Source organism: Tiliqua scincoides, chromosome 2 (assembly GCF_035046505.1).
Source record: "Tiliqua scincoides isolate rTilSci1 chromosome 2, rTilSci1.hap2, whole genome shotgun sequence".
Taxonomy (NCBI): domain Eukaryota; kingdom Metazoa; phylum Chordata; class Lepidosauria; order Squamata; family Scincidae; genus Tiliqua; species Tiliqua scincoides.
The window spans coordinates 105240220-105266067 of record NC_089822.1 but is presented as its reverse complement, the minus strand read 5'-3'; the positions used below and the strand labels follow the sequence as shown (position 1 = coordinate 105266067).

The window sequence follows — 25848 nt, the reverse complement described above, 5'->3', positions numbered from 1 at the left end:
TGGGAGAGAGGGAATTCTCCTTGGCCCATTTCCTTCAAATTTAGCCTAGAACAGTGTTTCTCAAACAGTGGGTCAGGACCCACTAGGTGGGTCGTGATCCAATTTCAGGTGGGTCCCCACTCATTTCAATATTTTATTTTTAAGACTTGGTGCTACCTTGGTATGTGGATGCTTTGGGGGTATGTTATAGTTCTGTACTTTTAACAGGCTACTATGTATATACTTTTAACAATGATAGTCAATGGAACTTACTCCTGGGTAAATGTGGGTAGGATTGCAGCCTAGGTTTGTTAAAAAATTTTCCTGCTTGATGATGTCATTTCTGGTCATGACATCACTTCTGGTGGGTCCCAACAGATTCTCATTCTAAAAAGTGGGTCCCAATGCTAAAAGTTTGGGAGCCACTGGCCTAGAAAATTCATTTTAGCCAAAATTTGGTGCCCAACTCTAGTTCCTTAATTGAGCTGAGTTTTATTATTAACTTGCAGGTTTTACATATATCTCTCACAGGTGTTAACTGTGAAAACTAGATCACTCTCACATCAACTGCTCTGTTTCTCTTGTTTTTAGGGAACTGTATGACAATACAAGTGCCATGAGACAGATTTCCCCCCCCTTAGATATTTCTGCTACTTACGAATATTGTCAGTGCTCTCTCTCACAATGTCAGTCTTGAGAAGGTTGTCAGCCAACACAAAGGCACTTTCCTCCACAGTGTCCAGTAACATGGTTGCTGCGCGCAGCTGATCACTCGCAGGTAGGTCCCTCCATGCATTCAAAGCTTGCGGTTGCAGAAGGTTATTGACCGTTTCAACCATGGCCTGTGAAGAAAAGAAACAAGGTTGATCTCCTGTGAGACACTTCCAATTATTACATGGGGCACACCTGATGTTCTTCAGGGCAATTACCTGCCAAAATTTTATCTGTATATCTGGGCTAGTTATGTTCCAGACACACTTCCATGTTTTGATCTCTTGCAAATATGAGTAAGGAGTCAATTAGATGTACGAGTAAATAGACCACCATGTTTGTTTATTCATATGTCTACATCAATCTTGGGAATGCGGTGGCATGGCGGGTTAAACCGCCGAGCCAATGAGCCTGTTGACCACAAGATTGGCAGTTCGAATCTGCATGATGAGATGAGCTCCCATTGCTTGTCCCAGCTCCTGCCAACCTAACAGTTCGAAAGCATGTAAAAATGCGAGTCCCTAAATAGGTCCCACCTTGGTGGGAAGGTGTTCTGTGCGTCCAGTCATGCCAGCCACATGACCACAGAAACTATCTATAGATGACTACCAGCTCTTCGGCTTAGAAACAGAGATGAGCACCGCCCCTAGAGTTAAACATGACTAGGCTTAACACCAGGGAGAACCTTTACCTTTTTACCTCAATCTTTTATAAAGTAGGGTAGAGGGACCTGATCTCAACATCAAAAATGGATGCTTGTAAAAGAGCTGAACCCTCCCATTCCCCTATCTTCTCTCCTCAAATCCTGTCACTTTAGGTATTTTTTCCCCCAATTCAGAGCCAAATCCTATCCAATTTTCCAGCACAAATGCAGCCATGCCAATGGGGCATGAGCTGCATCCTGCAGTAAGGGTGCAATCATGGAGACTTCCTCCAGGTGAGGGAGCATTTGTTCCCTTTCCTCAAGTCTGCATTGCTGCTACACCAGCATTGGAAAGTTGGATAGGACTGGGCCCTCAGTTTACCTCTGGTATTCAAGCTAGGGAGAAAAATGTCCACAGGAAGTAAAGAAAGGTAAGGCTAATCTTGCCTCACTTCTTGCAAAATCCGTGTTAGGTTTCCCCTCCTCATTACATGAATGGGACAAACACATGAATCACAAATGTTGTTTGCTTCTAATTACAAACGATTTTCACTTATACTCAAATGGTAAAAAAAAAAAAAAAAAAAACAAGTTCAAAAGATCAACAGGTACTGGTGAGGAACTGACAAGGAACATTACATTTCAAAAGCTTTCACTCAGTAAAGAGAGTCACCCTTGTGGGAAGAGAGAACATTTAATGTTGCATGGCACATTTGCATGGCAAATGTTGCATGGCAAAGGGAAATGTTTTATTATTTTAAAAAACATTATTTATTGTGAACTTCCAGATCTAACTATATGAGGATGACAGTGTTTGAACTGCTCTAGCTCCTATGTGGTTGCCTGAATTCTAACAAGTTCACTTAACTCATGATTGCCAAGCCCTGTTGAGCTATGATGGAGAGATGATAGCAGGGATGGGAATTCGAATCAGGTGACGAGTCTGAGGGCACAATCCTAACCAGGTCTACTCCAAAGTAAGTCCTATTTTGTTGAATGGGGCTTACTCTCAGGAAAGTGTGGTTAGGATTGCAGCCTAAGTCACAAAAATCAGCGTTTTTCACTCACTTGTTTACACTTGAGTTGCGCATGTGGAAGACTCGGCAAAACACTCGAGTCAAGGGTCTCTTGACTTGGCATTCGTCCCCACACATGCAGACTTGAGTCTGTCTGTGTCTGGGTGTGCTTGCTTACTGTTTTTTTGGAATGAAAGACTTCATGGGGCCATCATTCAGACCGGGCAAGAAGCAGGGAAGTTCCAGCCAGGAGGCAGGGAAGGGTTAATGTTTGCTTTTGCATCAGGCGGGTGGGAGCCGGCTCTCTTGTCCATCTCTGATAGGAAGGAACCAATGATCATTGGATGAAAGATGGGTGGTCCGGTTTGTTTCTTTGGATGAGGGAGGGCAGGAGGAGGAACCCAAGGGGGTTCTTGCCTTGGAATTGTCTGGAGAAGCAGGGGGGGAAGGAGGCAGGGAAGCTGTGGGGGAGGTTCATAGCAATCATGCTTTCCAATCACATGACTGCTGTGAACTCCATTGTTACTTGGGGGGGAGGAGGAAGCCCCATTAAATGACTGGCTGAAGTGGGACTACTTCTGAGTACAGTTGCAAAGGATTGGGTCATCCTGGTAAGCCTTGCAGTTACTGCGCATGACCCCGCTCCCTCTTGCTGCTTCTGTTCCCCTCTCATGAAGTCCATCCCACCCCCTTCCGCCCTATTTACAGATAGAATGGGACAGCAGGGGAGTGTTTAAGGAGAACTCCGATACACATACACACACCCCGACAGTAGCCCTGTTTTTTTTTTTCCATGCCTGACACGTTTATCAAAAAGACTCATGACTCAAGTCTTTTCGAGTTGCAAAAAGTTGACTTGGAAAGTGCCCCCGTTAGGATTCATTTTCGACTTGAGTCGTGGCCGTGCTGAATTTGCCCATCCCTGGATGATAGGTTGGCAAAATACATGCTGAACATCCATGAGGAATCATTGGCAAGGCAAACAAATGGGGATAGTGCAAGAGAGGTTGGAGGGTGACATCTACTCACTTCACCATGCTGTATGGGAGACTTGTGGGGGAGACAATGGGCAGAGGAAGGTATACCATCAGTGTGCCAGCCCTGATTCTCACCAAGTATTCTAGATTGTGTTAAGCTGCTGGGGCTTTGCCCTCTTCTTAAGCTGAAAGAGTCCTTTGAGGGGGATAGGATGATTAATTAGTATCAGAAGTGCTTTTCTTTGGGAAGAGTGGATGTAATAGCAATGATCTGAATTTTTGAAATGTGATATAACTTGACATCGGTAAGTTATTATTTGATTTTATGACATTCACGTTGTCGTTTAAGTCTAAAACGGATATAAGTGCAGCGAGATTGGAGAATTGATGGTTAACTGAAATTGCTTCCCAAGGAACAGGAGCAATATTCATGCAAAAAGAAAAGCTTCAAGAGCATTGAGGCCATGTCAGCAAAAGATGCCCAGATAGAGAAGGAACTGTTTGCCACTGGGGCAGGGTGTCAAAAATGTCATCGGGCTGTTTATGGCTGCCAGGGCACAATGGAAACAGCAGAATACAAAAAGGAGGGGCTGGTGCGAATGATATAGAACATTTTACACTTTTTACTTATGTAAGTCTGAGACAGTTTGGCACAGTTTTCTTCCTAAGAAACTCGAAAAGAATGTTGTTGTAATGTGGCATAGACTCCCTTTGCGGCTTTCGAAAAGGGTGTCGGGCTTAAACAGGAAGAATATCTGTAATTGATTTTACAGCAGGCACGCTTTGAAGTTCGTCTCTTCCTTTTTCCTCCTTTGGCTGCTTCTAGGTCAGCCTTCTCTTTTTTTCCCCCACAGTGAAAACAGACAACTAACCCACTCGAGGACACACATGAAAGCACATTGACCTCTGTACCAGAAAGACTGCCAAGTATGAGTCGGAAAATGCCAAGATAGAAAGGCGTCAAATACAAGCTTAGAAAAGAGAGCCCAAGTGCAGATCTCTCATCTCAGAATGACACAGAGAAACAAGTTGCTAATGAGGAAGAGGATTGGAAAGAACAAGTGCAGAGGAGCCTGTGCCACCTACTTGCGTTCCTACCAGTGGAAACAGTAAAGAGTATAGATGCTGTGTTAACTCTTATGAGGAACCAAAAGACAGAATTGCCCATGCACAACCAACACTCTCTTGAGGCAATCAAGGACTTTTGGAATGACGCTGATCTCCAATATGGAGAAAATGGAACTGTGTTGAAAGGAGAGAAGTTTGTAATTCCAAACAGCATGTGCCAAAAAAGAGCGATGTATTCAAGTCTTTTACTCCAAGTCTCTACCTTCAAGTCTAGTCTCAAGACCTTGCAAGACACCTTCAAGTCAAATCATATTCCTTAGGTGAATTCAACTACACGCGCTTGGCAAACAAAAAAACAGAGCAAGATATCCGTTTCAGTAGTGCAGGAAATTCCGCCCGCCATTCCACTTGCATGCCCCAGTGTGAGCCAGAGAATGAAGCTGCTGTTCCCTCAGTTGGTCTCAGTTCCTGTATGCCTCTCATAGTTTTTAAAGAGGCAGTACATATATTTTGGCTGTAAGGGATTTTCAAGGGAATTTTGAGCATGATTTTGCCTTTAGTTGCAGACTCTGGACTCTGATATGTTGCTTAAGATGCAAACCGACTGTATATTCACAAAGACTTCCATAAAGGCCCTAAGACTGGTTAAATACACACAACCAACATCTCCTTTGGGCAACCCAGCCAAAAGGTAAAAGCACTTTGCAGTCAAGCTACAAGGTGTTTCAAGCTCAAAGAATAGATGGACTAGGATACATTCTAATGCGACCATGAGCAGAAACACTGCCTCGTTTTTTCTCATGTGCTGTATTGTAGGCATAATGAATTAACTCAATACTGCCCCCTTAGTTAACCTAAACAAACAGCTTCCCCCTGCCCTCTCTGCCTAAGAGATGCTCTTAGATTCTGTGATTAATCCCTGCAGTTAGAAACCTGCCTGGGAGCTGAACATAACACTTTTCTGTTACCAATGCATATGAGGCATGCTGAGGTTGAGTATAACTCTGTCAAACCAAGGTTTGTAGGTTTCTGAAGCACGATTGTTATGAAGAAAGACTGAAGTAGGTTAGTCTGCTTCAAAAAGGCCTCTGAGATATTTTTAAGCAGCAATTCTCTTTTGCCTCAGGCTCTAGAAGCAACTGGATGCAACAACACTTCTGATGTTCAAAATATTTCTAAGGGTAAATCATAACTTGGCCTTTTTTTACAGCCATATTTTGCATCAGGGTGAGTTGATCAGCTCTACGGCTTTATTCTATCTGAAGGAACATGCAGCAGCAGTGATTGTGAAACATGCAGCAGCATTAAAGCAATTAACAACACAATCCTATTTTGCACTGGAACAGGCAGGTCAGGAGGCCTGTGCTGTATCTAGTGCAAGATAGAGCCTCGAAGTGGCTCACCCAGAGGTAAGGGGAAACTCTTCCCCTTACAACCAAGTAAGCTACTGCCCCCCCCCAAGTGGGTCTTCTCAGACTTGCGCCACCTCCTGAAGTGGCTTAAGTTTGAGGAGAGAGGAGTGCCTTGAAGCCACTCCGTGCTGCTCGGGAACAGGGATTGGGATCCAACATAAGAGCCGGGTCCCAGCCCCACTTCCTGCTCCCTGCCTGCCCCCAGGGCTGTCCTCTGCCAAACCTTCCCCCACCCTGGAACACCTCCCTATCGCCTCCTCCCCGCCCACCCCAGAACCTTGCATCAGACAAGCTCAGCCGACCAAGGCTTCATCCCCAAGTAGACGTGGAAGCTGGATTCAGTGAACATCTTAATAATATAAGCTATATTACATGCTTATAACAACTCATTACCAGTTTCTAGACCATTTCTAACAATGGTTGTCTAATTTCTTTCACCTGAAACTGCCTTATAACTTTTGTTCCCTTTCTCAATTGTCTCGGAATATTCTCCTCTCTCTTGAAAGGTAGACTCTTCATATCCCAGTTCAAATTCTACTTTTCTTATTGGTTTACTACAGTGGTTCCCAAACAATGAGCCATGGCCCTTTGCAGAGCCACAGAAACTAGTCAGGGGGCCTGCAAATCCTCATGAAAAAACCCATCACCCTCTACAATGTATAGGATTGTAGCCCTAATGGAGTGCTGCGGCCCATGGTCCGCAGCTGCCAGGTGCCAGGTGAAAAAGTTTGAGAACCACTGGTTTACGAGAATGTTAGCTGCTTAACAGCCCAGTCCTAAGGTGTTGATTCCCTGTGCTGGCTCCAAGTGTCACAAACCGAAAAGTAAAGTGATACACACTGGGCCAAAAATGTTCTAACCACATACGCACTAATGAGGTCTGAAGTGGCCAGGAAAGAGGTTGACCAATTATCATCTCCTTCTCTTCTTTCCAAGGGGGAAGGCTCCAACTCCACCAGGTCTGCAAAGCCTATGACATAGTAGCTGAGAAAAGGTAACTGCTTCCTTTTATTAACTTGCCCAAAGATGTCTCAGTAGGTACAGAAAGGAAAAAGAGGGGCAACCTCTTCTCCTTCACACATCTTGACTCAGCAGATGGCTCACATCTTGTCAGGGTTTCAACGGAGGTGAAGATCTATTGTTTCTGCCTTTTCTCTTTTGCTACAATGCAGTGGGGTTTTCCCCCTTTCTCTTATCTGTAAAAGGGAATATCTGTATATCTGTTTTCCTCCCGCTGACCTCTGCCATACCACTTCACGTAGTCCACTGGAAGTAACTGGCGATGACATCGTTGCCAGTTACTTATGGGTTGAGAGGCCAGATGCAATGTAACCAACAACAGTAAGAGGTTCAGGGTGGATGGGAGAGCTCTTTCGAGTGTGGAAAAGCATGCTTTGGAGCTCTGCCTGCCAAGCTGAACGTCCTAACCACTGTTTGTTGTATCACATTCCTTGACTTGCTGCTGGGTGGCAGCTGTTCAGGGGTCCTGCGAGTACCACCCAACACCACCTTAAGTACCACTGGTGGTACCCGTACCACTGGTTAAGAAACACTGTGCTAGATTGTTTCTTGATTTATCTATACAATCAGCTAGCATCTTATGCAAGGGTTATGTTCAAAGTGTAAAGCCAAAATTGTGTATAGTTGAAACTCCCTTAAAGTCAACAAATACATACTGTCTCTTTAAGAACTAAATACACAAAACAAGAGACACCCAGCAACTGAGGGAACAGCAGCTTCTTTCTCCCATTTCAGGCTCGCTCCGGGACAGTGGTTCTCAAACTTTGTACAGCTCTAAAGGCTGCTGCCTGATGTATAAATGCCAAGGGGTATGGTGACAGAGCAGCAGTTCTTTCCACAATAGCAGCTTGTCTAACTCTTGATGCACATAGCCTAATCGACCCTGTTAGTTTCATGAACCACCAAATATTGGGTCATGACCCACTGCTGGGTCCCAGACCCACAGTTTGAGACCTGCTGCTCTAGGCATAACCAGAGTAAGTGCAATGGCAGGCAGAGTCATCTGCACTATTTAAACTGTTGTTTTCCCCCTGCCATTGTTGGGGACACACACACTCGTACTTGAATTAGTGCGAGTCTACAGCACATAAGATGCTGGCCAACTGTCGTCCTTGTATTTTGAAACTTTCAGATGTTGTAAGCCACCTTGGGCACTCTTTAAAGAGAAGAAAGCTGTTGGAGAAATGTTTAAGCATAAATAAATAAATAAATAAATAAATAAATAAATAAATAAATAAATAAATAAGATGTTGCAGAGGGAGTAGGAAGTGGAAAGAGATTCTTTTCTTGCTTTCATAATGCTAGAACTCACCCAATGACATTAATAGGCATGCCTGTAGATTCAGAACAGACAAAATAAAGTACTTTTTCATGCTACATATAATAAATTTATGGAAACTGCTACCACAAGATAGGGTGATGATTGCAGGTTTTAAAATATACTTATACAGATGTATGGAGGAAAAAAATCTAACAAGGGTAGGCCATGATAAATAAATAGAACCTCCAGCTCAGCTCAGGATGCAGCATTCCTAGGGAGGACAAACAGCAAGGTAGCACCTGCAACTGATGCACCAGGTTAAGCATGTGAAAGTTGTTTCATGCCACAGGCACCAGGACTAGCTCAAACCAGGTACCTAAAGGATGTGAATCTGATCCTTCAATAAGAGTGCAGCATCACCCAGAACAGGCTGACACAGTCTCCTCTGAATGGTATTTCAATTTGCTTGACCCCATGTAGCCTTTTACCAGCACTAGAACCTGCTGACACTTCCACTGCCTCATTCAAGGAGAAACAGAGCTGGGTGTCATCAATAGGCTTATATCTTAACCCCACAGTTTCTCCCAGAGTCTTCATGTTAGTGATGTTTAACAGCATGGGAGATTTCCACTGTTGACAGCTACAGAAGCCACTCAGGAGGTTTTCTAGTGGCTCTGAATTGAAATTGACAGCATTCTAAGTGCAACTGACAGCACTGACAATATCCCAAGTGAAACAGAGAGCAGCCACAGTAAAACAGAGTCCCCAGTGAAACTGACAACTACAGCAACATAAATGTTCTAATATCCAGAGAATTATAATATCTGGCAATCATTCTGTCCGAGAAATGCTGGATATTGCAACTTTTACTGTCTGATGGTACCCTGACAACATTCAGCAAATGTACTGCATCGAAAGTGAAGTCCAAGTGATGTGAGCAACTTCATTTTTTTTTTTAATGGGCATCTGAGGGCTCTTTAAGATGAACATGCGAACCAAGGGGAAGAAGGCTGTGTGCTTTTCAAAACAGCTTCCCTTGACTGAACTCCAGAGAAGTGTGATGGGCCTGTAGCTCAATGACAAAGTGATAGACACCATTCAAATGCAGAATGCTCCACTTTCAATCCTTGCTATTTCAGGGCAGAGCTGGGAAAGGCCTGTCTTTGAAATCCCGAACAAGCACTGCCAGCCACTGGGCCAATACTGAGTGACTCAGGGCCCAATCCTATCCAAATTGCAGCCCCAATGTAAGGGAACAAGTGTTCCCATATCCTAGAGAGGTCCCTGTGTCTGCCCTCCCACCACAGGATGCAATGCATGCCCCATTGGCACAGTTGCACCTGCACTGGAAAATTGGATAGGATTTGGCCCTCAGTTTGATGCTTTTGCTGTTAACACATTTTTTTATTGTGGCTTATGTTTTTTATTGTTTCATCCTGCTTCTTTATTTTATTGCAAGCTTCTTGGATGGTCCATTGTGGGTGGAAAAGGAACACAGAATCACCATCAACTAACTAAATACTGAGCTGAGACAGTTTTATATGTTCACGTGTTCACTGCTCAGCTGTGATGGTGGTGGAAAAGCATTCCTTCACCACCATCACTGTAACAGAGTAGGCTCTAAGGTGAATGGTTATTTGCACTTGGTTGGGTCTCGCCTAGGCTGGCTTAGCCTGGCTTTTCCTCCGTTCGCATTCCATTTGTTGTCCCTGCTACTTTACTGTCTTAAGTTCCTAAGTATACAAGAGTGCTGAATTGGCTGCATTCAATGGGAGCATGGAGTGGAGTGTCAAGTGGAGCGTGGGAGGCGAAGGGCCAGAGAGAGGCCAGACCGGGAAGGAATCCAGCTGGAAGGAGGAGTTCTATGAAAGACTAGAACTATTCAATTGTAAAAATCCCTACAGGGGTTTAGAACAGCCTGCCTATGTAAACCGCCTTGGATTAAAATCTGAGGAGAAATCTGACAACCAAAGAAAGGCGGTATATAAATACCTGTATAAATAAATAAATAAATAAAGAGAAAGAGAGAGAGAGAGAGAGTGAGAGAGAGAGAGAGTGAGAGAGAGAGTGAGAGAGAGGGCACTCAGGTAGACAATCATATCTACTGCCCAGGCTGTTTTGGTGTACAGGGACTTAGGTAGGAGTACTAGCCATGTCAACAGAAAACTCTATTTGTCTGCGATAAGGATCGGCAGATAAGACATCTTTTACTTGTTTTCCCCTGGTTTTTCTTAAGTGGCCTACCCAACTCCCACTACCATGTCTCTCTTCTGCCGATTATCAACTCACTTGGGATGTCCCTTCTTCCCTGTTCATTACTAATACTGTGCTTCTCCCTATAGCTCAGAATGGATAACAAAAACTGCAACAAAGGTAATACTAAAACAAACAAAAAACCCACAGGCAACAATAAAAAAGTAGTAGCAAGGCAGTATTTTTTTAAAAAACAACAACCTTACAAGTATTTCTTAAAAACAGTAATCTCACCCACTCATTTAGGAAGAAAAAGAGCCCAATAAATAACGCTAATAGCACAGGCCTACAAAATTGAAGGTCAGAAATGTTTTTACCAAACTTTATGATGGTTTAATATGAATTTGGGGTGCAGATTCCAAAAATGGCATCCGTTTTGCCCTATCACGTCTAGTTTTGGAGATATAGTATAGCCTCATTAGTGAATGGTTCAAGCAGCTTCCTGATGAGGAAGCCATGGTGTAGGCTTCCTCATCAGGAAGCTGCTTGAACCATTCACTAATGAGGCTATGCCGTGTCTCCAAAACTAGACGTGACAGGGCAAAACGGATGCCATTTTTGGATTCAGCACCCCAAACATACCCAGGAATTGGTGTAACGTTTAAGGAAGCAAAATGTGTGTTGGCCTATGTAATCAGCCTCTGTTCTCACCATAGATCAGGGGTTCTCAAACTCCTCCGAGGGAGTTGGGAACGCTGTAAGTGGCTGCGGGGGCAGGAGCAGGTGTCTGTGTTTGCCCTGATCATGCATAACGATTATGGTGCCATGGCGACCCAGGGGCATGGTAACATATCTGGCGGGGCCATGAAACCTCCTGGAGAGTCCTGGAGGCTTGCAGTTCCCTCTGCAAGCCTCCCCACTGCATCAGAGCTCATTGCTGCAGTGGGGAGGCTTACAGAGGGGGCTGAGAACCTCTAGGACCCTTCAGGAGGCTTCATGGGCTCTCAGGTATCCCTGTGTGCAACTTCAGGGCACCCATTCCTGGGCCACTCCCTTTAGCAGGGAATGGCCCACACTCAATTCCTGTGGTGGGTCCCACCACTTTGGGAACTGCAGCTATACATGATTTGGTTCCCAATTTCCAATGGAGCCACCAATCCACTCCTCTTCTTTCATCAGAAATCCCTTACAAAAACAAAAATGAGATGGTATTCTTCCAACCTTGAATTGATGACTCCTTCTGGTGTTGCTTTCTGAAGCTCAACCTATGACAGGCATGGGAGGAACCTTTTCCCTGGCTTTGGAGATGGACAACTCAGCTGCTAGAGGTCATATTTCCTTGGGGAACCCTAACGCTATTTAGTTTACTTTAGTTCTTTAAAGGTAATGAGTGCTTATCCTCAGGGCCACATAAGCATTCCTGTAATGTAATCTTTTTGACAAAATATATACCAGTTCTCCACTTCTCCACAGGACTGGAGGACACATTATTTTAAAAGGCCTAACAGGCTTTACAGTTTACCTAGGCTTCCTACACCATTACATTTTCAGCAATTGCTGCACTGTTGGGATGCAAGAATATAACACTATAGAGAAGTTGGGCACAATTCTTCCACAACAAAAACTGCACAAGCCAGGTCACTAGCTGATTATCTGCTTCATGCTGATCTTGTGATCATTCTTATTTCTAGCAGGCTTTTGCAAGAGGTCTCTGGTGAATGAGAAGCTATCATGGCAAGACTTCAGTAACAAAGAAGGCAGATTTTGAACTTGCACGACTCAGTATATGAATAAGGCTATTTCACACATCTTATGCAGTGCCAGAATGGACAGGGCTTCATAGAATAACAGACAGAACAACGCTATCTGTGTTTTCAAAAGGTGAAAAGGCAAACTGGAATTTTTCAGTATGTGCTGGGGCAGCAACTAATCACAGATGACCTTATTTGTCTTTTAGAGTTGTAATTGAACAAGAAAATCTGCCATCTGATTAAAGGTTATGACATTGTATTTGCCTGTTGAAGCTGTCTGCAACAGGATGAGAGTTTATCATTGTTTACTCCTTTTTCTTATAAACTATCATGTTCAACACAGCTTAAAGGGTGTTGTGTTGGTGTCATTCCCCAGCATCTTGTTCGTAGCACATGGACTGCGCCAAAGGGATGACACCCAACAGCAGGCAATTCCTTGCTTTCCATTATCAAAGACTGAAAGTGTCAAAATAAAATAGTATGTTCTTTTGATAGCTAAGCAGCTACATCTGATTGCTGAAGATCTTAACACTTCATTTGAAGGCCATTCAGTTTCTTTTTATAAGTCATGTTCTGACTTCGTAAGGTCGTAAATCCCAAATAATGGACCACAAGGAACACTGTAGACTAGTAGCTAAACTTGTCAGTGCTACATCGTTTTTTTAAAAACGTAAACTTTTAAAACCCTATTTTGTTTTTATAAAAGCAAGATAAACTATCTTGAGACAACAATTTCTACACACACAGAGACACAGACACAAAAACAAAATACACAAATATAAAAATAATGACTGCATAACATGAGTATTTTTAATGTTAAAAACAATTATTAAACAAGTGATAGCTGCAGCTTGTGGATTAAGGGCCCAGTCCTATCCAACTTTTCAGCACCTGAGGTAAGGGAACAAATGTTCCGACACCCTGAAGAGGTCTCTGACTGCCTCCCCAACACAGGAAGCAGTGCATATCCCATAGTCATGGAAGTACTAGCACTGGAAAATTGGATAGGATTGGGCCCTAGGTAGTTTCTGGGCCATCTGATAAGAACTATCAGAATGAATCTCAAATGAGGAAATGATTCCATGACTGGCTTCCCTCATTGTTTAAAAGTTTTGTTATTTCTGCAAAAGGAATCCTTCACCAATGAAAATGTTTTGAGGACTGTTAACTGAAATCTTAATTAGAGTGAAGTGCATGCATTTAAAGATTTAAATGATTAATTTAAACAAATTAAAAGATAAAGGACCTCTCAAATCTTCAGTATATCATGAAAAGTAAATATTACATATTCAAGCACAAAACTTACTGAAGGCTGTGGCTACTTATTAAGCTACCCAACAGCTTAATAAGTTTTTTTCCCCTGCTGCTGCAGCTTGTACACTGGAGATCCTTTCTGCTCTCCATCATTGACACAATCAGTCTTGCATTTTAATCAAGGTGGTATCCTGCATTTCTAGTAACAACCTATCACAATTCTCAAAGCGTTTGCATTGATTGACATTTTTTTTTTCACTACTCCCAGTAGGCAAGGAAGATCTGGCTAGCAACAGAAATGTATACATGTTCTTAGTCAATGTTCATATGAAAATGTGATGCTCCAATAATAAACGATTCTATTATACAGGCACGGATAAACGTGAGCAGGTTTTTCCAGCATGCTATCATTACAACACCTGAATGTTTATCATGTAATCAAGACAATTTGTTCTATCCAAGGAAATTTGGCAAAGAGAATTTATTTTGTGAGAAGTATAATCTGACCAAATTTCAGAGAAAAAGAGGTTGAATTACAGCATTTTAAAAAGATTGTTTTGAACTATTGCTATTCACAATAATTTTTTGTTGTTGTTTCTGCCCCCAATATATTTTAAATTGTCCCTTTTGGCAGCTTAGATTCTGTCAAAAATACAACTCTACTGAAATGATGTACTTTTTCTCTGATGAAAATCCATTAAATATTCCTAAACTTATGAGATTTCAAGTTTCCATTTTAAACCATCATTTAACTAACTGCATGATCTTGCAAGTCATATCTTTCTGACAGCTTGAAAAATTCTTTCTGGTGAACCTCCTTCCCAAAACAAAAATGGCTGTCAGTGAAATGAACAGCCTGGAGAAGGGCATATTTGTAAATGGGGAAGGGGAGCCTCTGTGTGTGCGTGTAACATGTTGATGTGCAATTGTATGTGTTTGTCTGTGGTGTGCAGTCATGCATGGTCATATGTTAGCATGCTATGACATGATTGCTTGTGATACATGTTTGCATGCAATGTGTTTTTCTATCCAGTTGCATGTTGCAACATGGACTTGTGTGTGTGGCATTCAAGGGTATGTACTTGCATGAGAGAACATATGTGAAGTGCTTTAAGTAAGCACTATTACAGAGTTTAAGATATTATAGAGCCATAATGAAATTAAATCCCCACCTCCCCCAAGTAATCGAATTAATATTCTTTCCTAGGATTAAAAAAAAAATCTTCAGTGTAAGCTAAGACAATTTACTCATCATCCAACTATAAGTTAAGGTGCCCACTTCAACTTCCACATACAGGCAGTAAATACCGCAGACGCCCGCCTATAAGTCATTCCCACAGATAAGTCGAGGGCAGGTTTTGAGCCAACAATCATGGAATTTTCTATGACCCTTGGATAAGCCAGGGGTTAAACTTAGGGGGGGTGTCTGACTATAGTTTTGTCTGATTTTACCCGAGGCCAGATCCTGAAAAATAACGTACCACTAATTGTTACCTAAGAACTGTAGTCTCTAATTTATTAAATAGTAAAAGATCATAAGATACATTTTTATTCTTTTTAAATTCTGGTCTTCACCACCTTTTTGTAAACACTATTAGAGTAAGTGCACTGTAAACATACCAGTAAAACAGTGGTTCCCAACCTGGTATTCATGTATTCCAGGGACACTCAACAGGACCTTTAGGGGTACTTGAAAAAGAATGGAATAATGGCAGAAAAAGGCAGGTCGTGCTCCAGAATGCCTTGAAAGGCATGAATGCCTTGCAAGGACCAGCAAGGCAGGAAGGGAGGTAGGTAGTTGGCTGTGAAAGCCCCACCAATAGCTAGATTTTGGTCATCAAATCATCTATGAACCAGTGATTGAAAACCAGCACAGTCAAAAAGCTGAAACATAATATGGAAAGTGATCAATCACCCAGAATTTCTCAGCACACTTCTGGTGCAAAACAGTGCAAAGGCAGAGTCTTCTGTTCTTCAAACAGATGAAAAGAGAAAATATGTGATGAATACATGAAGTCTGGGCTTTCATAGAGGAGAGCTTGTATTATTAATTACAAACATTTTGCTAATATGAAGATTACAATTTATGGAAATGGGCTGCCATGGGATATGCAAGTGAAAAAGGTTGGGAACCACTGCAGGAGAACCATGAATCAAATCCACCTTTAAGGTGAACATGAGGAGAACCATGAATCAAAGACACCTTTAAGGTGTCTAGTGTGTTAAGCCAGAAGCTCTACATACAACATACAACCCATAACACATAATGGAGAGTGTGCAATTCAATTCACAGCAGAGAGATGCAGCTGCATATATTTGCAACCCTTTTTATTCAGAAGCAGACCCTCTGCTTTCCATGGGTAATGGAAACTTAATGGTACTTCCATTAAGTAATGCTGCATTGAATTCTGGTGGCACGTGTATTAGCACGCCACCGGCATTTACCCTGCCCCCGCACGAGACACAGGAAGGGCCAGCCTCGCAGCCGATTGACTGGGGGCTAATTGGTCTGGGGCCACGTGCAGGCTGCTCAGAGAAGCCCGCGCAGTCGGGACCAGGCAGCGTTCAAGGGAGGACCTCTGCGTGATGCTCCCGGATGGAAGGCCACGTGGGGTGGCCTCTGAGCTCAGCCGACTCCGCTGTGAAGCCTTGCTTGCCCACCTGCCCTTTAGGGGTTCCACCTGGGGGGCAGTGAGCAGCATTGGGCGGAGGCTGCTTAGTGCAGCTGGAGAGATCTCCTTCTTGCTTTCAAGCAGGGGTGACTCTGTGCTCCCCTTGGCCGTGTGCGGGCGGCTGGAGCTCCTGCGCCACCTGTTTGGTTGGTGGCTGACGTGATTGGTGGCTGGCGAGCGGGGACTGAGAGCCTCGCTCGTTCGCTTGGCAGCTGCTGGGCTGTAGCTACGTCCTGCCCTCCCTCCCCCCTCCCCCATTTGGGCGAAGAGCCGTGCCTGAGCCCGACCTGAGTCTCCACAGGCTCGTTAGGTTGACAGCGGGGCGCCTTGCTGCCTGTAAGGCTTGCGGAGGCTGTGTGGGCATAAGACCCGGGCTCCCGCCACCGGCTGGGGTAGCAAGCCTGTTGCTTGCGGCTGCGCCTGCTGGAGCGCACTGCCTGAGCTCCCTGCTCGCTGGGTTAGACTGCGGGGCGCGGGTTGCCTGCCTTTCAGCAGGCTCCGTGTGTGTGCACGGCTCCCGCTCGCCCTCCTGCCTGCTGCTGAAGATTGTTGGTGGCTGTGGGCAATTTCCCCTTTCTGTTCAGGCTGCGCGAACCCGCGCATGTTCCTCCTGCCTCCCACATTAGTGAAGAGTGAGTGGCTGGCAGTGTTTGCTGCTGGCTGAAGTGGTGGGGGCGGTTTGGAGTGGAGCCAGCTGAAGCAGCCCTCGCCGCGCTTCCTGGGAGTAAGCCCCGTTGAGTAGAATGGGGCTTACTTCTGAGTAGACCTGGTTGGGATTGTGCCCCGAGTGCATCCTAGGTTGGTTCAGCTGGGGCTTACTGCTTTGTGAAGCACGGTTCAGCAGTACTCACTGCAAAACCCCCTGCTTGATCCTCCCCTCTTTGTGGGGGAACTATTAATAAAATGAAAATTTACAATTGTTGTTAATTAATAATTGTTAAAAAATAAGGAGTTCATAATGAATAAATAAGGCTACAATCCTGTCTACACTTTCCTGGGAGTAAGCCCCATTAACTATAGTGGGACTTGCTTCTGAGTAGACATGCACAGGATTGGGCTCTCAGAGATACTATATATATATATATATATATATATATATATTTCTCTAATAGAAATATATTGGAAGGGTGAGAAGTGGCTGGCAGTTGCCACCCCCCCCCCCAGGTTTTGTTGAGATGTCTATATGCCCAAGATGAATGAGAAATCAGGGGGGAAGGCCCCCCCCCTAGCTCGCACTGATTTCTTCCTCAGATGAGGAGGATAATACCGGTGAGCTGTGGGCTTTGGTTGCACAGGTGGAGGCTTTTGGGAAGGAGAGTTTAGGTGATGGTGGCATCGCATCAGGTGCTCCTCTCCCCAGGGGGTCTACCAGAAAGGGACATGGGGCAAACCTAAGACACATCCTCTCTTACAGAGTAATCATTGGAGGAGCCTAAGGAGCGACAGGCTGCAGCCAGACCGCCGGTTGTGCACGCCCGGGCGTGGGACCCTGATGAGCACCAGTCCCAGGCAGGGCCTATGCCTCCAATGAGGGTTTCTCCAGTGTCCCTTAAAGCCTCGCTCCTAATGCCAATGTCCCGTATAGCGTTTTCTCTCAGGGAGCCATGGAAGGGTCCAGTGAGCATCCATGAGTGGCCTATGGGGATGCGGCCCTGCCTTTGGGTGCTCACCTCGCCTTCGCAGTTAAAGAAAATTTAGCGAGCGAGTTTGTTGATGTGTTTAGTTTATGTGCTGATGTGCGTGAGGAACCTGAGCCAGCCTTGAAGTGAACGACCCAGTGTCTGACCCCCAAGTGGGTCAAAGGCAGAAAATTAATAAGAATTGGAATAATGGGTTGAACGGATATATTATTTATGCTTCAGTAGTTATTCAAATGCAGCCAGCATGGGCAGCTGCGCTTTAAGTACCTGGATATTAGCCCCTCAATTGGTAGGTTTCACAACACGAATTGTGGGTTCAAATTATCTAGCCGGCCCGGTCCAATTTGGGCGATCGATCCGATAGTGGGCATTTGCTCTGGGCATAGCTGGGCCAGTGGCAGGGATGTCAGGAGTGTGTTGCATTCTCCCCCCCCCCCGCTCCTGCTATGAGTTTAACTCCACGGGGCGTGCGGCAAGGCAGGTTGCACTCTTGCACATGTCTGCAGGCAGTGCAACAGCCAGCACTCAGTGTCCGTGTGCCCCGAGTTTGCAGGATTTAAGGGGGTCCCAGGCTCCAAGCTGGGCAGGCCAAAGTGGGGGGCGGTCAGCCCCCTCAAGCTGAAAAGGTGGCCCACCCTTATTAGAGTAGTGGTGTCTGCTGAATTTTGAGGGGGTGTCCGAAGTTTTAGGATGCTCAATCGTTAGTTGAAGTTTTGACGAGGGATTTCAGATTCCTGCGCCCCCTCCCTCCGGGTCTACCTGGGCCAGGAATCTCCCGTCGACCAAGGGTATGGAGGGGATAGTTTAAGTTAAGATAGATAGGGAATGGGAAGCTGGCCGTCTGGTGCCGCCCCCCTTTAAGTCTTCTCTGTTTCCCAATGTTCAGTTGTTCCCTTTAGGTGTAGTTCCCAAGAAGGTCCTTCTGACCTTCCGTCTCATTCACCATCTGTCCTATCTTTACAGGGGCTCAGTTAGTGATAGGATCCCTGCACACCTTAGTTCATTACGATATATTCTTTGGACCAAGCTATCGGGGTGGTACGTGACTGTGGCCATGGCGCACTCATGGCCAAGTCGGATATTGTGTCTGCATTCAGATTCTTGCCCGTCCACCCCAATGATTTTTGTTTGTTTAGTTTTTAGTTTAATGGTTCCTTATATCTAGATAAAGTGCCACCAACGGGTGCGCAATTTCCTGTGCCCTCTCGGAAAATTTGGCTCCTTTTTGGAGTGGTTAGTGGTGTGCAGGGCACGACCCGCCTCAATGGTCTATTATTTTGAGGACCCCGCAACTACCATTACGTTTTTGGATATTGAATTAGACACTATACAGCAGTGCAGTAGGCCGCCTGGCGATAGGTTGGTTAGGCTGCAGCAGCTAATTCGTGCTGGCCTCCAGGCTTGGAAATTGTCCTTGAGACATTTGTACGTTTTCGTGGGTCATTTGGTTTTGCCTGCAGGTTATTTTCCCCCTGCTGTGCCTTTTTTTGAGGAGGCTGCATGCCTGCATGGCAGGTATTAGAAGCCTCACCATCGCCTGCAGATCACCCAGGACATGAAGGCAAATTTGGTAATCTGGTTACAGTTTTTGAGTTTTAGAATAGTGTATCCTTTTGGCAGCAGGAGTGTTTACTTCGGGCAGAGCTGCAGGTTCACTCTGATGCTGTGGGTGGTTTTGGATTTGGAGTTATTTAGAGGGCGATGGTGTTCCGCCCCTTGGTCAGATACATTGGTTTCAGAAGGGGTTACCATAGACATGATTTTTAGGGCTGGTCCCCCTGGTGGTGGCAGTTCAATTATGGGCAGAGGAATTTGCCAACTCCACCGTGCGTTTCTCGTGCGACAACCAAGCTGTGGTTTTATCGTCAGCCAGCAGGCGTCCCGGTCCCCACACGTAATGGGACTGGGAAGGGTGTTTGTTTTGCATTGCCTTATGCTTAACACCTTGTTTTTCAGGCACATCCGGGGTCTTGACAACAGCATAGCGGACGCCCCATCTCGTTTTCAGGTAGAGCGTTTTCGTCAGCTGGCACCAGAGGTGTGGTGGGAAACCGACTAGATGCCCCCTTTGGTTTTGGACCCTTGGCTATGCAGAGCGCAGCCTGTAAATTTTGTCTGCGCTCGCACTTTCTACCCATCACAACTATGAAAGTGAGGCAAGGGAAGTTGAGGCCTTTTGGTCTGCCCTGGCTGTACCCCAGGTCTGGCCTCTTCCGCCAGAACACTGGATGCAGTTCCTTTAGACCTGCAGGGTATTAATGTATCTTTTGAGTCTTTATCAGTGTACTTGGCAGCATTGTCATTCTGTGCCAAGGCCTCAGGTTTTGCTGATGCTATTACAGATTTAGGGTACGCAAGTTTGTCGAGGGTTTTAAGCAAATCTGTCCCCCTAAGCCCGACCGGCGTAAGCCCATTACTCCCGGGATTTTAGTCAAGTTAATTAATTGTTTTACGGTGCTGTGTTCAACTCCTTATGAGTCCTTACTGTTTAGAACCGTCAGCATTATTTATTTATTTATTTATTTATTTATTTATTTATTTATTTATTTGGTGCCTTCCACCCACCCCAGTGAGGTTTTATGTGCCTTAGCGGGCGACAAGTTTGGAAGAGCCTTACGGCTCCAGAATGTACGAGTTATTAAAGCTGATGTGGTCATTATCACCCTCCGTCATTCGGAAACCGACCAGTGCGGGGTGGGTTTTAAAGTGCGACTGGGCCTGGCACAGAGTCTAGCATTGTGCCCAGTAAGGACACTTCAGTCTTGTTTGGCTGCATGTCCTACGGTTCGGGGTGCCTTGTTCTGCCATGTTGATGCCTAACCTGTTATGTTTTTTCCAGTTTAGAGTCCTTTTTTGCAGGGCAGTGGCGGACCTTGCGTTTCCGGCGGAAGATTACGGCCTGCACTCTTTGAGGATTGGGGCTGCATCAGCTGCAGCTGATATCGGCCTCCCAGCCCGGGACATTCAGAGGATTGGCCGTTAGCGCTCCTGTGCATTTAAATATTACGTCAGAGAGCCTTACAAGCACTGAGCGGGATTTGCTCAGCTATTTCCCCCTCGCCCTGGTGGTAGGGGCGAGGGGTGATGCAGATACCACAGAAATTTCCAGGCGCGGCCTGTGACAGCGGTTGGGCGCTCTTTATACTGGCATTGCCAGGTGTTTATAGTGGCACTGCCACAAGTTCCTGTATTGCATGCTATATTTCCGGGCTCGTCCCGTGACAGCGGTTGGGCGCTCACTTGCACTGGCTTTGCCAGGTGCTATATGGTTAAGTGATGCATGTTTCTGGAATTGTGATTCCTGTTTTTCCTGTCCACAGGTTCTAGGGCGGGAGCAGTTCAGGTCATTATCTTCAGCCACTCCATCGTTTTCTGGGCAAGGAAGTGGGCGGCATCCAGTAGCTTTGGCATGCAGTTGCAGCTTGGTTCCTTGGCTACTGTGCATTGGGTTGCACGGCGGGGAATGCTGTGGGATCAGCTTCTTCCTGCTTTTTATGAGTTTGTGCATGCCCATGCCCAGCCTCACATCGTCGTTATACATTTGGGAGAGAACGACCTGGGCCAGAGGACGACACTGTCCTTGAGGCTTCAGGCCTACAGTGATATTCTCCACATTAATCAGCATTTTGCGGGATGGTCATCTTATGGTCTGACCTCTTGCCTCACAGTGTTTGGCGTTATGCCTCTGATGTTAAAAAGATTGAACTGGCTAGGAAGAAGGTAAATTCGTATGTGAGGCGGGCGATACCCCTTTACGGAGTCGGTGTCATTTATCACCCAGGCATCAGCTATAATGCGCCCCAATTGTTCAGAAGCGATGGAGTACACCTTTCGGTGTTGGGCAGTTATATTTTTCTTCTTGAATTGCAACAGGGCCTGCGGAAATTTGTTTCCGTGTGGGGCGGTGGGGCCAAGCGCTAGGCTGACCCCCCTGGTGGCAGGTGTCGTGCGGGTTTTTGGTAGGTAAGGTCATATCGGTGTACACCGCAGGGTGGCAAGGGCCGGGTGGACTCCACGCTTGGTCATGCTGGCATTCCCGGCTGGGTGACGCAGGCTGGATGAACCTCGGCCTGGTGGTAAAGGCGCACCGCGGGTTCGCTCGGGTGGCCTGAGCTAGCCTGCCACCCTGCCCCTTCGGGGTGACAATGAAGGGGGCGGCAGGCTTGTACTGACGCTGCCCAGAGTCTGGTGTGGTCGCCCAAATCACTATAGGGGGAAGTAGACGGGCGGCTCCGTTTCCCCCATGTAGAACCCGCATGACTTATTTGTTAGGCCCTGTTGCAATCTGAAGTACGTATATTTAAATAGTTAATAAAGTGGCCCTTTGTACCATATACCCTTGCCTGTGTCTTTATTGGGGGGTGCTGGGTAATTCTGGTGGCACGTGTATTAGCATGCCACCGGCATTTACTCTGCCCCCGCACGAGACACAGGAAGGGCCAGCCTCGCAGCCGATTGGCTGGGGGCTAATTGGTCTGGGGCCACGTGCAGGCTGCTCAGAGAAGCCCGCGCAGTCGGGACCAGGCAGCGTTCACCCACCCGCCCACCCTTTGGCAGTCCGAGACTAGCTGGTCGCCTTCTGGGGCCGGGTAGGAATTTTTGCCATCAGCCTAATTGGCACATTGGTTGGTGGTTTTTTGCCTACCCCGGACTGCGGAGTTAGGGGCGGAATGGGGGTTTTCCATAGGTCTTCTTGGTCACTTTAGGCAGGTGTCGTGCGGGTTTTGGGTAGGTAAGGTCATATCGGTGTACACCGCAGGGTGGCAAGGGCCGGGTGGACTCCACGCTTGGTCATGCTGGCATTCCCGGCTGGGTGACGCAGGCTGGATGAACCTCGGCCTGGTGGTAAAGGCGCACCGCGGGTTCGCTCGGGTGGCCTGAGCTAGCCTGCCACCCTGCCCCTTCGGGGTGACAATGAAGGGGGCGGCAGGCTTGTACTGACGCTGCCCAGAGTCTGGTGTGGTCGCCCAAATCACTATAGGGGGAAGTAGACGGGCGGCTCCGTTTCCCCCATGTAGAACCCGCATGACTTATTTGTTAGGCCCTGTTGCAATCTGAAGTACGTATATTTAAATAGTTAATAAAGTGGCCCTTTGTACCATATACCCTTGCCTGTGTCTTTATTGGGGGGTGCTGGGTAATTGTAGTCTGCTTCAGATGGAAAGGAGGATTCCCATCCTGGTGTTGAAAAAAAAGACTTCTGCCAAATGCATTTGCAAAAAGGAACCAGGTTGCAGCAGCAAAAGGAAACGGAGGAGAATAAAAGGTTAACTTTGGCTGGAATTTCCCAGGAAAATTGCTACAGAACAGCTAGTTTCAACCTTTTTCAGCTCAGGGCTCACTGTCAAGGCACTAAAATTGGTCAAGGCACACGCCCAGTTTTTTACTTACATTAAATTACTATATTACAATTAATTTTTAATTAATATAATTAATACAATTAAATCATTACGTGACAAAGGGCACAATCCTAACCAGGTCTACTCAGAAGTAAGTCCTATTTTGTTCAATGAGGCTTACTATCAGGAAAGTGTGGTTAGGATTGCAGCCAAAGACTGGGGGGGGCAATGTGCCTGTGGGACTTACTTCTGAGTAGACATGCCTAGGACTGGGCTTTTGGTTGCACTCTTTTTTCTCAAATACAGGAGCAGGCAATTGGCACTTCTCTCTCCTCCTCTCCCCCACCCCACCCCTCCCACAGGGACATTCCCCCATGTCATAATTGCAGTTAGCACCTCTCTACTGTCCCTCCCCTCACTTGTCTGCGTCTTCCAAAGGTCCAGAATAACTTGCCTCACATTCTCCCCCCTCCCACTGCCTGCTCCTGTATTTCAGAAAAAAGCCCAATCCTAGGCATGTCTACCCAGAAGTAAGTCCCATTATAGTCAGTGGGGCTTACTCCCAGGAAAGTGGGGCTAGGAGAAGAACTTGAGAGCCCAGCCCAGTTCAGGCGTGTCTACTCAGAAATAAGTCCCATTATAGTCAATGGGGCTTACTCCCAGGAAAGTGGATTGTGGCCCAACGCCCCTCCTCTGAAAGGCGAAGGCAAGGCAGGGAGGGTCGCTTTGGGGAGCTGCTGGCAACTGTGGCAAGGAAAAGGGACTTTCGTGGACCCTCAGCCAGCCCATTCTTAGGCTGGTGGCCTCAGCAGGCTGCCCCTGGCTCCCTCATTCTCACTCTGCCCAGACCTCCTGCAGGCTTTTCTGGTTGCCCACTCAGCAGGCAGGGCAGACAAGGGTACCCAATCCTAGGCGTGTCTACTCAGAAGTAAGCCTCATAATAGTCCACAGGGCTTACTCCCAGGTAAAGGAGGATCGGGTTGCAGCCTTCCTCTTGCTCACAGCAATTCATTTTAAAACAGAACCAATCTTTAGCTAATCCAATGCATTGCAAATTATTATGTTCTTAGATGTACTTTCTCTTGCTGACTTGTATGTCAACTAGATAAAATAGACACTTGTCCCAATGTGTGTCTGTCCGCAGTGCTCTCTCTCTCTCTCTCTCTGTTGCTCTCTCTCACTCACACACACACAGACAGCCCAATACTACCCCTAGCCAGCCCAGAGTGTGCAGCACTACTGACAGTGTGATGGGCTGACCAGAGAAAGCCCAGGAGAAGTAAATAAAGGACATTTTTATTTACCTCTCCATAGGCCACCTGCTCTCCAGTGGGCCTCCCCAGATCTATACCAGCTTTCGCTTAGATCTTAACTTACAATTCTCATCTCTTAAATCAAAGGGGTGTGTGTGTTTAATTATCTTATAATGTTTCTTTGTTTGTATGGCTGCAGGGCCTAAACTGACACTCTCTGTCTCTCTGAAACAAGTCAACAGATTTCCCTTGCTGTGAAACAGACTGAGCTCACAGTTTATTGAGTCTAGCTTAAGATGTTCTTTTAATTTGAGATCCTTCATTCCTTAGGCACAAACATTAAAGTTGCTAAGTAATGTCCCTGTCGCTATATATTTAATATACTTTATTATGGATTCCCCAATTTATACCAGCTGTTTAACAATGATGCTCAATCTGACATGCTACATGAAAAACAGCAAGCTAAGAAAAGACAAAAACTTACATGCACTATAGAACTCTTTCTTGTAAAGTCAGTTAAGTGTCCAAACAGGATTCTCTACAAATAAAGGTTAGATGGGCGTTTGTCATAGTTCTAAATTAACACTAGGGATCATTACATTTTCAAGCTGTTGTGGGGCTGCAAATCGCCTCTTCCGATAAATCATTCTCATATAAGATGAGCACTGTGAATGTTTACAAAATTTGCATTTCTGCTGTACTTTAACCCTTTTCCACCTACCTCCTTTAACCTCCAAAGAGACTGCAAATCTCATAATGTGTGTCAAAATATGTAAATTCCTATTTCCATGTACATATGCACCACAACAATTCTGCAGTTCTTCAATATGAATACCCATTGAGGAAATGCGCCTGAATAACAAATATGCAAATACAGGGGAGCCCCCTATCTGCAGTTTCAAGTATCCACAGATCAGGTTTACCAGGGCCCTCCTGCACCCCCCATGCACCCTCTTTGGAGGCAAAGGGAGCTGTGTTCCCCTCACCTCTGGAGGGTTCTCTGAGCTCACAGAGGCCATGCGCAACTGCCCATGGTTGCTGTGGGCCTCCGAATGACAGAAAATAGCAAAAAAGGTTACTTCTGGTTTTTGATTGAAAACTGGAAGTGATGTTTTTAATGCCTTATAAGGCACTGGGAGGTCTGGCAATGCCCTCAAGGGCTTCCCCAGGCCTCCCAATGCCTTATAAGGCATTAAAAATATGCCTTACAAAGCATTTCAATCAAAAAATGGAAGTAGTGTTTTTTTAGCTATTTTCTGTCATTCTGAGGTTAGGGCAGCCCTCTGGAGGGTGAGATGGTGTCCCCAGTTATCCATGGTTTCATGTAACCATGGAGTTCTGGAGCAGAACCTCTGCGGATACCGGGGCATGCCTGCATTTATTTGATTTTGATGTTGTATTATTGTTATATGTTTTAAAATCTTGTAAACTGCCTTAAGTGCTCTCACTGGGAGAATGGCAGGGTATAAATTCTTCAAACAAACAAACAAAAACGAACAAACAAACACACACAAGTAGTGCCGGAGATGAGACCTGGTTGGTCATGTGACCAGGGCCCACAGTCTCTCAAGGGCTGTCTGTCTTGGTCTTTCTTGGAACAGCAACCTAAAACAATACTTGTCAGAAATTATGCAGCTGTCACTACCCACTCTGCCAAAG

At 45.7% G+C, this 25848-nt stretch overlaps 1 protein-coding gene across 4 annotated transcripts in view; it reads right to left on the bottom strand.

The window, feature by feature from the left end:
- The window catches only part of ADGRL3 (adhesion G protein-coupled receptor L3), a 675925-nt gene that overhangs the window by 146949 nt on the left and 503128 nt on the right, over positions 1–25848 (bottom strand). For all 4 annotated transcript variants that reach the window (XM_066612512.1, XM_066612511.1, XM_066612509.1 and 1 more), the window contains exon 12: positions 638–821. In XM_066612512.1, coding sequence (XP_066468609.1) covers positions 638–821 — 184 coding nt within the window. The remainder of the gene's footprint in view (positions 1–637; positions 822–25848) is intronic.